General features: G+C 37.7%; 1 protein-coding gene across 5 annotated transcripts in view; it reads right to left on the reverse strand.

Moving 5' to 3' along the window:
- Nucleotides 1–16,310, reverse strand: part of DYSF (dysferlin) — a 3,914,743-nt gene that overhangs the window by 2,356,823 nt on the left and 1,541,610 nt on the right. For all 5 annotated transcript variants that reach the window (XM_044064060.1, XM_044064063.1, XM_044064061.1 and 2 more), the window contains exons 9-10: nt 3,605–3,655; nt 3,488–3,518 (exon numbers count right to left, since the gene is read on the reverse strand). In XM_044064060.1, coding sequence (XP_043919995.1) covers nt 3,488–3,518; nt 3,605–3,655 — 82 coding nt within the window. The remainder of the gene's footprint in view (nt 1–3,487; nt 3,519–3,604; nt 3,656–16,310) is intronic.

A 16,310-nucleotide genomic window follows, 5' to 3' on the forward strand; every position in this document is an offset into this window, starting at 1 on the left:
ATGAACCTATGAACCATGCTTCACCATGGGGATGGTGTTCTTTTGGTGATGCGAAGTGTTATTTTTGCGCCAAATGTACGTTTTGGTATTGTGGCCAAAAAGATCACCCTTGGTCTCATCGGACCATAACACATTTTCCCACATGCTTTTGGGATATTTGATGTATTGTTTTGCAAATTTTAGCCAGGCCTGGATGTTTTTTCTGTGTAGGAAAAGGCTTCCGTCTTGCAGCCCTACCCCATAGCCCAGACATATGAAGAATACGGGAGATCGCTGTCACATGCAGTACACAACTAGTACTCGCCAGAAATTCCTGCAGCTCTTTCAGTGTTGCTGTAGGTCTCTTGACAGCCTCCCTGACCAGTTTTTGTCTTTTTATCAATTTTGGAGGGACGTCCATTTCTTCACAACGTCACTGTTCTCCCATATTTTCTCTGTGTTCCATGTTATATCCAATGCTTTGGAAATTTTTTTGTACCCTTCCCCTGACTGATATCTTTCAACAATGAGATCCCTTTGATGCTCTGTAAGCTCTCTGTGAACCATGGCTTTTGCTGTAGCAGGCAAATGAGTAAATATCAGGAAAATCCTACTAGAACAGCTAACCTTTATTTGGGGTTAATCAGAGTCTCTCTAACTGATGGCAGGTGTGTACCCAAGAAGACTGAATGCTGTAATTAAATCAAAATCTGCTTCAACAAAGTATTAGTTTAAGGGTGCGCACACTTATGCAACCAGCTTAATGTACGTGTTTTACATTTTATAATTTTCCCCTTACAGATATGTTTGTTTTTCAATTGAACTGTACACATTATAGGCCATATTAAAGGTGGGAAAAGTTTTGAAATGATTTATTGTGGTGTAATTTTTTTTTATATCACAAAAAAACTTGCATTTTAACAGGGGTGTGTACACTTTTTATATCCACTGTATGTCTAGGCAATTCCGATTTTATATCATAGCTCAGAAAAATCATTTCCTTATTTACACCAATTTGGTCATCCAGTATTCCCATATAAGATGTTGTCCTTTCTATACTATCAGCCCTGCTGTCAGGACCTTTGTATCACGCTTCCATTTCATAAGGCTCTCAAGAAGGTGGTTGATATAACCTGATTTATACAGGACATTCCTCTCTCTGACTCTCACTCACTCTATCTCCCCCCCGCCCTCCTACAACACTGTAGATTTACTCTCTATATATGGCATTTTTTGTAAGGGAGAAAGGAGACTAACTTTCATCAGGATAATACCTGTCTCCTACAGAAAGTATAAATTTACTTTTGTGTGATATATTCCTCCTGTTTACTTTGATGCTAGCTTCCCCTTCCCTTTGGCTTCCACATGCAGCTTATCCTTAGCAAGCAGTGCTTCTTCCTGGACAGGTTTGACCACAGTCCCTAGAATCAGGTTTACATTTGTCAGTAACAAAGACAGCATTATTATGATGATATATCTAGTAATAATGTATTTATAAAGAAAAAAAATCAATGCCTGATAGTCTCACATTGCAACTACATGATAACCTAATTAAAACAGCACTACTCATTTCAGTATGTATCATCAGAAAAATCAGCAATTATACCATGACCCCCCCAAAACGTGCACGCTGATTGGCCAGCGTGCACATTGTAAATCGAGTTATACTAATGGAAAAAGGTCCGGTGGCGGACTTTTTCCATTAGTATAACTCTACTAAACACTGTCTCGCTATGTTAAATGGGTTTAACATAGAGACAACTTTAAAATAAAGCGGAGATCTCCGTTGCTTATTTTAAGCTGTCTCATATGCTAAACCCATTTAACATAGCGAGACAGGTTTAAAAAGCAACGGAGAAAGCAAGATCTCCATTGCTTTTTACTGTTCGCTATGTTAAATGGGTTTAACATGGCGAGACATTAAAATAAGCAGCGGACATCTCCGTTGCTTATTTTAAACTGTCTCGCTATGTTAAACCCATTTAACATAGCTAACAATAAAAAAAAGCAACGGAGATCTTGCTTTCTCCGTTGCTATACAACTCTGATGTACTGCGCAGGCGCGCAGTACATCAGAACTGCCGCGGATGCCAGACATCTGTGGAAGGGCAGTAAACAGGCATTATACTATGCCATTATTTAAGACAAGTAATAGTTTCTTTTCTTAAATAATGTCATGGTATAATAGCAATAACCCACTTCTGGGTGTGGGTAATGCTGTATTTACTCACGGTTGGCTTTGTTTGGTCCCGAGGGTAAATCCAGCATTACCCACACCCAGGCGTGGGTTATTGCTATAATATTCATCTTACTTTGCATTAAAGTAATTTTTCTATAAGTACAAGACCTGTTTCATGTGAATCCCAAAACTTTAAAAATTAAATGAAAGAAATAACAGTGAGTTCTTAAAATCACTGCTACACTTTAAAGATTTTTGCAGGGGCTTCATCCCTCACCGTAACCCTAATGCGGAGGTCTGTGGTTTCTGCACCCCTGGTACTTAAACATAGTAACTCCAACAATGTTGTATCTCAGTTGGGGGATAATCTGAGGTACCACAATATCAAATTTATACGTATTCCCTGTATTTCACATTTGTAATTCTAGACATTTGATGACTGTAATTATGGTCTTCAGAATTTCATAGTTTCATAGGTTGATAGGTTGGTACTAGGCTATCGGCCCTAGGGCCTATACAAGCCTAGCATAACAATTCCCTGGCCATTTCTTCCCACTGTATTAACTTCCCTGGACCCCTGTCTAGCAGGGCGACTGACGTGATCCCCGGGGTGAATTTCCTATCTCCCATCCAATCATCAAGGTCCCTTTTGAAGAGGGCCAAAGAGGCACTCTGCTTGACATGTATGGGCAGTCTATTCCAGAGTCTGAGGAGTCTCTGGGTCAGGAACCTACCCTCCAGCATGCTTTGTTCATTGTGATGACAAGGTTTAGATCCCTGGAGCTCATCGGGTGCCCTTCAAAAATAATGTGAAATATTCATAAAATAACATTATGCCATATCTGTTTATATGTACTACAGTAATTGCTGTTTCTAATACTTATACAGTAGAAATCAATGAAACTGGTTTATGATAGATATAAAATTGTTTATTACTTAAATGCAAAAATTAATAAGTAAATCCTGAAAACTTAAAACTTTTCTTTCGTTGACTCCAGTACAAATGCTCTATACTAACTGGACCTCACAGCTAAAAAATTATAGAAGTAAATAACTAAATATTACTTTTAATGGCAAACTCATATCCCTGGTTTAATTAAGTAACTGACTTTAAACTATGTACAGTAGTATTCAAATTAAAAATGAGGGAACTAAATTCAAATGTATAAGATACAGACTGTCAGAAACTTAGCTGCCCCTTTTATATTGTCATTTCTAAGTTTTATCCATTACATGGACTATTTCAGCTTGATTACTCAAGAACTGTGCTCTCTAGACCAATTACATGTATATTAACATTCAGACTTGTAAGTTGTGAAATATACTTACTAGGCTCAGCATAAACAGTTCCAATATCAAGCTGGAAAAAAGAAAAAGAAAAATTACTGTGTGCTATGCCTACAAGCACAATTAAAATAAAATAAAATATTGAATTAAAAAAGTTACCCGAAACTCTCCAATAATGGAATCAGTTCGAAGGGACCGAGAATCGAAAACCTGAAGGAGAAAAAGAAGAAATTCCTTTTAAAAAGGACATTAAACTTATATTGGGCTTAAAGCCAGAGTTAAGCTGGGCTTAACTGAGTCACACAGTTTCAATAACTATAAACTGGTACTGCTCCCCAGCTGCAATAATCCAGGAAGCAGCAAACCATTTTAAGGTAATGAAAAGCTTTTAGCAAACATTCCTAGACCTCTTATGAAGTATACAAAATCTCTTGAATGCATTTGTTGTATTTGTCCTTAGGTTGATGACAAGTCTGTTTGGATCTGGATGAAAGCACATTATGCCTGTATATGTCAATGCAATGATAATCCATGTACATAGTGACCATACACTGACCTAAGTCGTCTAACATCTGTGTGAAAAAGGTTTTACTTTCCATTTCTCTATCTAAAAAGTAATCATGCATTCCAAAAGGCATCATCAGTGTTGTAAAATCCGTATACTTCTCGGCAGTAGCAGACAACCATACTTTAGATAAGTCAAAGCAAAAGTACTACAAAAAGGAAAACTATCATGTGTGCTAGTCACCGTAAGTGCATTAATCTCTCTTCCATCAACACACCTCCACCAGTGCCACCACATGGGCAGAATTTAAGTTTCTAAAAGGCCATATATGAAGACTTATATATGAAGAAATGACTTTAACATTTTTTGCAACTGAATGAATGCCTTCTGTTGGAAGGACATTTATGGCATACTGTGTAGTAAGTGTTTCAGTTATTATTTTTTTACATTACGTGGTTACTTTTCTGCTTTGCTAGAGTGTGGGGATTGTATTTAATTTGTTGTGTGTATGTGTGTGTGTGTGTGTGTGTGTGTGTGTGTGTGTGTGTGTGTGTGTGTGTGTGTCTGTGTGTGTCTGTGTTTCTATGTCTGTGAGCATGAGTGTGTGAGTTTCATCGCAGGTGTATGTACTTACTATACAACAGAACTGCTTGAATAGTTGGCTGACAAAATTACTTTAATAGCTTAGTGTATATTATATAAATAGAGTATATCTTACTAAATCATTATTCTGTGAAACCCACCAGCAGACAAAATGGCCAGTCAGCAAATATTTTCTTACTGTGATGGGACCAAACAGTGCTTTGCACTCCCTTAACTAATACAACTAGCATTATCACAAAGGCTGTTTGTTCCCACACCTGCATCTTAACATGCACTCTTTGAGATTTTTCTAATGGCTCTAATTCTGCACTGAGTGACTCATATGACATTTGTGTTACCAAACAGCCTATCATATCCTTTTCATACAGCATCTGCCTGCATGTTAATGAAGAGTACTGTCACCAGCTTGGTAGAACTAAGTCAACATCCCCCCATCTTTTTCCTCTGCACTGCCTGCAAGATTCTGCTTATTGATGTTTAAATAAGAGGCCAGGACCACCCGGTGTCCCTTAGGGTAGAGAAGCTGGCATTGTCCACTCATTCCATTTCATTCCCATCGGGCAGCTCCAGCATCATAGTCACTACATAAGAATCAGGTCATCTGTCTCATAGTAAGGGCATTGTCCTTCTTTACCATGAGCTAGATTACTTGCTGCAACAGAGGCATTTTTTAACAATGCCATAGACATTACACTGCATAACGTACTGCTCAGCCTTCTTGTGTGTGATGCATCATACCTGCATTTTGCTCAGGGATACTCTGAATGATTCTGTATTTGCTAGCACACACCTGCTTGATGAATCTGTATTGTACCCTGGGACACAGTATTAAGTGCTGTGAATTATGCCCAGTGCATTATTCTGCTAGATGCCTTCATTGGTTTCTAATGGGGTGCAGCTGTGTTTTTCTACTCAGGCTGTATCAATAGTGCAGGCTGCGGAGTGGGAGTCTTGCATACCAGAGACTAGCTTTATGAGTTTCACCTTAAGTGAATTAGATGCTGTGCAAATATATTGACGGAGCAAAATTTTACTCAGGTTACTTTAATTAGTTACATTCTCTCAGTATAATCATGTTTTCCCTGATTGTTTAATTATGAAGTTTATTTAGATTTATTTAAATTTTTTCTTCAAGTTGACTTAGAAAGGGTTTGATAACATCTCAAAAAGTTAGTCACTGTCTTTTAGTTACATTATGATATTTAGAAATCCAAGGCCAACCTGCATATTTTTATCGTGTAAGTCAGACTACCTTTAAACAAAAGGAAACATCACCCCAATCCATTTGGTCTACGTCTAGAGAAGGTGGAATATGCAGGTGTAGCAGTGTTTTCCTCTGCAAACCTGCAATTAGCTTGCTTTTTTCATTAGCACCTATGTGGTGTAGAATGTCACACCTGTAGCAGCTTACATCTGCTTGAATTCCAAGCATTTTCTGAAAAATAAACTGAAAAAGCATAAGAGAAACAAATGTAAATATTTTTGTGAACAACAGAGGCTATTAAAAATATCCAAATAGCAATGTTATCAGTAAGAAGTACATTTTACAGTGATAATAGTCAGTGAATTAATAGTATAATGCACCCAAACCCCAAATCATAATTCTGTTAAACTTTCACAAATAAATTGCCATATCTTGGAAACTGTACTACCTAGACATACACTGTTAGAACATTGTTGTCAACCAGACATAAGGTTTCACAGGACAACAAGAAATTCCTCTGAGTGCATGTTTATTGAAATATTTACAGAAATATGAAAGAACATGCTTATATGTATAATTAGCAATATAAATAACACTGAATATCTGTAAAGATGTGTAACTTACAGTGCAGATATCAAACAGTTTTATTCAAGAGCATCTACGGCTTCACTGGATGTCTTACAACAGTTTGTAATTCACTTGTTTTTTGAAATATTAAGTACACATGGAAATAGTGTCTATTTTCATAATTACTAACAAACAACTAGTCAGTGGCAATGCATTTTCTTGTATCCCACCATGGCATTTCACACCATACCCCTCAATAACAGGTAGGGCTCTCAGCTATGAATGTAAATATGAAAATATGAATAAGTGGCAAATTTATTGGCTAATTTCTCTATACAGGACATCCTACAGTAACAATCGTAGTGTTGTTTTGTTAATAACTGTTTGCACTTTCTGATACTGCCTATTACTAGCTGATAGGTCACTTGGTTAAAGAACCCAGGTCAAAAGAAGGTCTGGGTGCAATAAGGTGCTATGGGTGTAAACTGGAAGTATACAATAACGGTGTTACAGGCTTGTGTGAGTTAATGTTTCATTATCTTCATCCTATTACAACAACCAACCCTGAGCCTAAACAACATTCAATACTGAAACTTGGTGCACTTAATTCCCCAGTGCGGCCATTCCTATTTCTGGGCACTGATGATGCCCACTCAAAGTCCAATATAGTAAATAAAACTATCCTTTAATTATTTTAAATTTAATCTTCTGTTGATGACATTAGGTATGCCCAGTCTTCTGGTATTAATGTTCTAGTCCTGCAAATAAGGATACATATAACTTATTAATATCGATTGTTAAAATAAGGAAAACTGCACCTTTCATTTTTGTGTAATTAAGAGCATGTCCCACCATTGTCTCTTGCAATCCCAACTGACCTTCCCAGTTTAGGCTCTGTAACCACCAATATTTACAGTCCAGAATTTCAAGATGATTATTGTCCCTGGACTACAGACATGTCTTTACTCTTCAGACACTAACCAGCAAAGTAAATAGTTAGAATGAACTTTGCTGGTACATTTAATGTATTCTTATGGACTCTCCAACAAATTCTTGCATAAAAAATTATAGTGATATTTCATAACAGTAATCCCCACATCAAAAACCTAAAACTTGGAATATCAGTTCAAAACAATGCTTAATTCCAAACTAGTATGCAAGACGTATAAACACCCTTACAGCAAACAATTTTCAGGCAGAGGTCCAGGTCAAACCTTTCCATTTTTAACAGCTTACTTGAAATAATCAATATTCAGTTCATTAAGTGCCTAGTTACACAAAAACTGTGAACTGCATAATATATCAAAAGCAACATACTTTATAAAATTAAGACTTTTCTGAGTGAGAACTGCAAGGCTAACAAGATTAGATATTAAAATGGAATGTATACAAGAATGTTCCCTAGAGCCCTTACTTCATTATGTCAACTCGGAGACTGTACAGCCTTGGAGAAAATGGAATATTTAAAGGAAGGACTGAGTGGGTGTGGCATCTGGATTTGCTTTTCTTACCTACTATAGCCATCTCAGTGAATTTTGGGAGCATCCTGATGTGGATACATCACTTCTAATGATATTTACAAGGTGTAGAAATATTGTAGATAGAGAACAAACAATTATTACTATGACAACAGAAAGAAAAGGAAAATAAAAACAGATATTACAAAGTCTCAGCCAGTATGAGAAGATCTACTAGGCTTTGCGCAGCAAAGGGAAGGAATGAATGTGATGTCAATAGTCTGTATTGTCAAACTTTGGTCACGTGTTCATCTAGTGCCCCATGCCATTTTACAACCAAGCATAAAATCAAGCATTCACAAGATGAAAATAAAAGAAAACAGCAGTAGAGCAGGAGAAACCTGCCAGTTCAGCTGGAAAAGCAGTGGCAGGTATTGACTTCAAAGCAAGTGGTGGGGGGGCTGCAGAAAGCAACTGAACAGCTGGTGCTAACTGGAATATGGTGGGGCTTTACTTCAGCATCTGAATGATCATGTCAGCACGGTTAACCTTAGGCAGAATAGAGGCCTTGACAAAGGACTTCATGGGCCCCAGATGCACATTAATCCCCCTATGCACTTCCCCAATGTCTCCCCCATGTTTTTCCATCATCCTGGTCCTATCCATCTAGAATGTTTACTTCTTTCTTGCTTTTTCACACTCTGTCTGACTTCTAGGTTCCATTCATGGTTTTAACAAACCCTTACTGGCCAAAAGTCAACTATATTAAGTCTGGAGTATGCAAAGGAATTAAGCTGGATATCTTGGCACCACTAGACTATAAGTATTCTGAGATTCTAGATGCACTGAGGAGTATCCTACAGGTTATTTTATAATGTTTTGATTTAATAATGGCAGGAACAAAAATTCACATATAAGAGCCAGCATCATTCTGTGAAGGGTCATAAAGGTAGATAAGACGGGAGGCATCTTAGTCACAGATACAGCTGCTTATAACTGCAACATTGAGGCCATGCTTGACGATAACAGGATTTACAGTAAGTCTGATTTTAACACTGTGAATGCTGGTTAATAATTTTAGGGAGCATCTATGAATGCCACATGAGGATGATTTACAAGATGCCAAGCTTTTTGACCCCCCCCTCCAAAAATACCAAATTTCTTTGGGATCCCAAAACCCAGTGGCAGCTGGTGACTTCAAATCAAAGGGGGGCTGCAGGAGACAGCTTGTGGGGTCAATGGGAATGGGGTGTGGTCAACTAGAAAGGGGAGGAGCTATGCTCAAAGCCAAAAAACCTGGAACTTTAATTAAATAACTGCCCTGGGTGCCAAACCATCATTATGAGAGTCCAATCAAGACAAAATGAAGTATAGAAGAAAAAAATATATTTCAACGCATTGGCTGCATAACAACTTACTTAATATTTATAGAATTAGGCATATCCAGACCTCTCAACTGTCCCCGATTTTGACTCAAAATGTTGCTCTTCCCCTAATAATCCCTCTGCAAAATGGCAATTTTGGAAGAAAACATGGAGGGTTTACAATTAATAAATAACTGTAATAATCAGAGTTATAGATTACTTTTATTTCAGAAATGCATGTAGATTCTTTTATTTTGTCAACTGCTCAAGTTAGCAGTACTAATATTAAAAAAGTGTCCCTTCTTTGACAGGTTCCCAGCTGTATTGTGTGGCTATTTTATATTTTTGCATCACATTTTTGGTCCATTATTCATAAAATTGTGGTTTTCCTGGCAAATTATTGGAAAATCATTAAAGACTGAAGTTAGAAAATAATGACAGACATTTGATTTTCAGATTTCATACCCTTCAGAAAATTCATAGTAATGCAAGACCTACTATTCCATTATCTTTCTAAGTTTATAAGAGCAATATTTAAAAATTGTCCTTATTTTTCAGCCTTTGTCCCACTTCTCTATATGGCTTTGTCCAGATTTCTTCCTCTGAGGTTGAGAGGTATGACAAATGTGTCAGAGCCGTCACAGTCATCCAGAGACATTTCAAATTGTGACATACTTGTTGCACCCCACTCCCCCATGTAGTGACTCTGGATGTGTCCAAGCAAGGCAAGGAGCAGTTATGCAGTGTAAGTGTGCAGAGTATCCCCCATCCAAGGTAGACACAAGTACTACAGTGGCTTTTCATCTGTCCTTGATTTTGCAGAATGTTCTGGTTTCTGTCATATCTTTATACTGTTGATTTATGCTTTTTATTATTCAGAAAGTGCCTGTTGCTCTGTGTTTAAGTAACAATGCTTTAATGAACATCAGGTAAGCTTGTCTGAGATTGTAAGATGCAAGTAAGTTTTAATTAGCATACTGTTAAAGAACTGCCAACACTGAAAGTATTTCTGTTGTTGCCATGCAGAGAATACTTACATAAACAGAAATACTTTCAGTAATTGTAAACCCTCCATGTTTTCTTCCAAAATTGCCATTTTGCAGAGGGATTATTAGGGGAAGAGCAACATTTTGAGTCAAAATCGGGGAAAGTTGAGAGGTCTGGATATGCCTAATTCTATAAAGTAATTTATTTGCACATACCTTTCAACCTGTTAATGCAGGAAATCTGGACAAGGCCAAATATATTGGGGGAATATATAAACAGTACAAAAATTGCTCTTGTATAAACTGAGACAGGTGATAGAATATTTTTTGAAGGTTATGAAGTCTGAAACTCAAAGTCTGTCATTATTTAGTGACTTAAGTCCTAAATGATTTGCCAGAAAACCACACATTTTATGAAGAACAAGCCAAAAATAAGAAGCAAAAATCTATTCATTCTGTGAAAATCTGGACAGTTGAGAGGTATAGTTCTGCTGGGGCTGTCTTTGAGTGTGCCACCCTTCCCCCTCACAAAATCATGGTTGAATGGAGCCTCTCCCCTGCAGCCATTCCAATGTCCCATTACTTGGCTATTTCGCCCCATTTACCATAAACACTAATGTGCATACTGCTTTACTTCTATGATGATTTGGACTTCATTTGAAAGTTTTATTTTGCATTTTACAGCACAAACACTAAGACGTCTGCTAAACAAAGCAATGCAGTCTCACAATGAAAACAGACTTAGCATTAAAACTTTTCTGCCCTTGAAACTGGCATTCATTGAAACAGCACTGAAACCCACATTCAAAGAAAATACATTTGGCTAGTGGCAGATAAACATTAACTTTTGGGCTATTTTCAAATGATAGGCTCCTTGCACACAAAACATACATGTGTTCTGTGATGAACCTTCCTGATTGTATTAAATTACATTCATGTATAATACAGTACATTTGTTAGAGGGTGTTTTAAATTTATTGTTTTGAACATTTTTCCAGTAAACAATGAAACAAAATGCATGCACCAATAATGACAAAACTGCCTAAGTGAGAACATTTCCATCATAAAAGTCTACTCAAACTTCTACAATCCACCAGTATCAGTAAATATGTACAATCTCTGCAGAAGTAAAAGTCATCTAAATAATTCCAAATTAAAAATATTGGTAACTAATGAAGAGGTTGGTGCTAGCAAACAACTTTATATTTCATTGTTTCATCTACAAATAAAGTGACTGTTGTCCTTGGGGAATAAACTGCCTATATTACATAAAAAAATGATAAGCTGGTAATATTGCAATAGTGAATGGATGGCAAACTGATGGTGGATGGGCTCATAGTTACTAGGTATCTTTGCCAAAGAGGACATTCTAAAGACGGCAGTATCCAGCCCATTTACAACACAGTACAATATCAGCAATGCATCTACATACTGTGGGAGTACAATCCACACCCTTCTGCATCAAAAGCAAGTATACTACCTGTTGTGCTATTAACAATGCAAGCAGACTCAGCATAAGCAGCACTAAACGTCTCTTCCCCTGCAGCTCTCAGTTCCTTGTAAAATCTACTTGACAATCAACTGTATCTCTCAACTTTGCAGCACAAGAAATCTGGAAAAAGCCAAAATGTATTGGGGGGGGGGACAAAAGTCCCAAAACCAGGGACGCATTTTAAACATTGCTTGTATAATCTTGGAAAGTTGTTAGAATAAAATGCTGTGCTACCACCCTACAATTAACTGCCAAGTCTTGAACGCAGGACCATGTGCGAAACAGTCAGAGCAACATACCACTATGCCAAATCAGCTGTTTTGTGAAAAAGAGGAAACTGAAACTTAAATGGCTACCATTTAGTGAATTCAGTTCTCACCACAGCTGTCAACCTCTTAGCACAAAACACCTGGACAAAGCCAGGAACGGGGGAATACAGCCATCAAACATATTCAGTGAATTCAGTTTTCCCCATAGCTCTCAACCTTAGCACGAAAAACCTGGACAAAGCCAATAATGGGGGAGTACAGTTCAAAAACTAGGGACACATTTCAAATATTCATCTTATAAACTTAGAAAATTGCTAGAATAAAAGGTTTTGTGTTACCGTGCACTTTCTAAAGAATATGAAGTCTGAAATTCAAATGCCTGTCAATTTTATTTATTTAACATTTGTTAACCAGGAAAGTCTGACTTGGAACAAAAGCAAAATTTCAGCAGAGGCCCAGGGAGAACTACTGCAGACACAAGTCTTTGTAATATGGGAGGACACCACAGCAAACTCACACAAACACAGGGAGAACATGCAGATGCCACAGAGAAGGCACCCCAGCCAAGAATCAAACCAGTGAACCTCTAGCTGTGAAGCAACAATGCTACCACTGCACCAGCAACTATTTAAGAATTTAAAAATTCAGAAACCACAGATTTTATGAGGAACAGAACAGAACAAAAATATGAGGCAAAGATCTGCAAAACTTCCACAAATGGTGGTGGGTAGGGAATGCAGGCTGTTGCTACCTGCACCCAAGGTACAGCGTTCAAGCCTGAGGTATTCTCTAATCACCACACACACACACACACACACACACACACACACACACACACACACAAACACACATTTCCATCTGGAATGCAAGTAACACACACACACATTTCCATCTGGAATGGAAGTAACACACGTTTCCATCTAGAATGCAAGTACACACACACACACACGTTTCCATCTGGAAATGCAAGTAACACACATGTTTCCATCTGGAATGCAAGTAAAACACACACACACACACACACACACACACACACACACACACACACACACACACATTTCCATCTGGAATGCAAGTAACACACATGTTTCCATCTGGAATGCAAGTAACACACACATGTTTCCATCTGGAATGCAAGTAACCATATAGAGTTCTGGGGCATCTGCAGACTACTGCCAAAAATAAGAATAGCTCTGATCCTCCCTACAGACCAGCAGTGGCAAGTGGCGTTTCCATAACTGAGACAATATCCATCTATTTTCTTGGTAGAATTGGAGAAATTCCACTTAGCAATTCCATTATTCTAGTCACAAAAGATGTGGAAGCACTTTATACAGTGCTTCCACATAACTACTATATTCAAGCTACAACAGAGGCATATGAAAAGGACAGGAATGTATTACCAGGAGGGATAGACATTCTGGAAAGGTTACTAGACCTACCCCTCAGGAACAACTAATTCATGTTCACTACCAAGTTTTATAAGCAGACTATTGGAATAGCTATGGGGGAGGCCATGACCCCAAGACTGGCCAATGTGGCTCTGGGAAAATGGAAGGAGGAGGCAGTGTCCCACAGCCCATATTTTGCATCGATGAAATGCTATCTACTTTTTATTGATTAAATATTTATCATCTGGGAGGGGGATGAAGCCAAAAATCAGTTGGCGATGGCAAGCAGTCCATAAAATAGATCAAACAACCATTTAATGAGCGCTTTCGAAGGAGTCAATGCCCCTACTTCTTCAGACAAAACAAGACTAAAAAACTAACACCTTTATATACATATCAATCAACCAATGGTATTAATCATTCAATTTGTGCTTAATTGATGTTTATTAACCATGACTCACATAAATTTAGCATTTACACCATTTTTAAAAAGAAATACTTTAGTATAATATTAGTTTTAAAATCCAATAAAATTAAGCTACATAGTGGATATCAAAATACTCTCAACAGAACCTTACAGAAACAGTGTGCAATATGCAATATTAACTCTCAAAACTAAAACGTTATAGCTTTTTAAAAACATGTACATTAACATTTATAAAATATGCCAGGAGTGTATTTATACGTGCACCACAATTAATTAATTTTGTGCAAAAAATTGTTAATATATGCCATAATTAATAGAACTTATTCAATGTATTCTTATGTTTTAAACCTAAAAATGAAAAATATAAGGGGGACGAAGCCACACTGAAAGACTTTTACAACCATATCAGTAATTCCACTAGCTTCCTGAGATTCACGACCTGTCACAGCAAGACCTCGATCAACTTCTTAGACATAACCATATCCAAGGACACTGAAAACAAATGCCTCTCCAACAACCTGTTCAGAAAACCAACAATGGTTAATATGCTGCTGCACAGTAAAAGCATGCATCCCCAGATCACAAAGAGAAATGTTATAAAATCTCACTGGATACTGCACGTGTTTCCAAAGAACTTAGAGATTTCATTACAAATCTATTCAGTCTACACCAAGACTTCCTGGCTAGGGGGTATAGCAATAAATTACTAAATGCCATCCTCAACCCCATCAGAACATTACACAAGGCAGATGACCCCATTTTGAGGGACTCTAGGGCTCAACAGAAACCAACACCGGGATCCACAGGAGGATAAAAGAAAAAGCAGCATGGCACTCCCTTTTACAGTAGATTATAAAACAATCAGAAATTAGAGATCATGACTGACAACTGGGTAATGATTACAGACAATAAACAACTGTAAAAATGTCTAGAACCTCATCCTGGTTTTGTACTAAAGACAGCAAGGAACATTAGGGACAGGGTAGAGTACAAATTCAGAACAGAGGAGAGCAACAGAGGAACTTAACCCTGTGCCCCCTACTTTTTGCACTTACTGCAAATACATGAGCAACAAGGAGTACTTCTTTTGTCCAGTACTCAGGAGAAAAATAAACAGCACTTGGTAACTGCAACACTGCTTTTGTGGTATACTATGCACAGTGTAATGGCGCCAGTTGTTTTTACATGCAGAAAACTGTGTACAAATTCAAAATCAGGGTAGCACACCACCTGCCTGACATCAGACTCCAGATCCTCAAAAACCAACTAGCAAAGCACTACCATGATTATGTATCATGTAGGTGTATGTATATGTTGTTGTTGGTTTTTCGGCTTTTCCCGGTTAGGGGTCGCCACAGCGGAACTCCGGTCCGCTAATGATTGGCAGTAGATTTTCACGAATGCCGAGGTGCCAGCTCGACATTCAAACTTCAACAACGGCACGCCCGTTTACGCATGTCTTTCAAACGCCTATATATATTTACCATGGGATGAAATGTCAGCTATTCTGAATGTCGTCAGTTGACACATCAAAGTCCGATGCCACCCAACCAAATACTGGACCTCTGCCCCCCCTTGGGACCCATGGTAGCACTGTCTTCCTGGGTCCAGAGCGGTAGGGAATTTAGGTCCATATTGGTGCTGGTTTTGTTATGCAGGTCAGTTTGACACTATGTGTTCGTTGAGTTGTACATCACTGTTGTGAGTATGTCCTTATTTCTTTTCGCACATATGTAGTTCGCACATACATCGTGCGACTATTTATAGGTAAAGCATATATATATATATATATATATATATATATATACACACACACACACATATATATATATATATATATATATATATATATATATATATATACAGTGGATATAAAAGGTGTACCCACCCCTGTTAAAATGTCAGGTTTTTGTGATATAAAAAATGAGACCACAATAAATCATTTCAAAACTTTTCCCACCTTTAATGTGACCTATAACCTGAACAATTCAAATGAAAAACAAACAAATCTGTTAGGGGAAAAAATATAAAAACCTACAATAAGCTGGTTGCATAAGTGTACACACCCTTAAACTAATACTTTGTTGAAGCACTTTTTGATTTAATTACAGCATTCAGTCTTCTTGAGTAGCAGTCTATGAGCATGGCACATCTTGACTTGGCAATATTTGCCCACTCTTCCTTGCAAAAGCACTCCAAATCTGTTAGATTGCGAAAGCATCTCTTGTGCACAGCCCTCTTCAGGTCACCCCACAGATTTTCTATTGGATTTAAGTCTGGGCTCTGGCTGGGCCATTCCAAAATTTTAATTTTCTTCTAGTGAAGTCAATTTTTTATTGATTTGGATATGTGCTTGGGGTCAGTGTCATGTTGAAAGGTGAAATTCCTCTTCATCTTCAGCTTTCTAGCAGATGCCTGAAGGTTTTGTGATAAAAGTGACTGGTATTTGGAAATATTCATAATTCCCTCCACCTTGGCTAAAGCCCCAGTTCCAGCTGAAGAAAAGCAACCCCAAAGTATGACACTGCCACCAACATGGGGATGGTGTTTTTTTGGTGATGCAAAGGGTTGTTTTGTGCCAAATGTACCTTTTGGAATTG

Source organism: Protopterus annectens, chromosome 2.part2, assembly GCF_019279795.1.
Source record: "Protopterus annectens isolate FY-2018-M chromosome 2.part2, PAN1.0, whole genome shotgun sequence".
Lineage (NCBI taxonomy): Eukaryota > Metazoa > Chordata > Ceratodontiformes > Protopteridae > Protopterus > Protopterus annectens.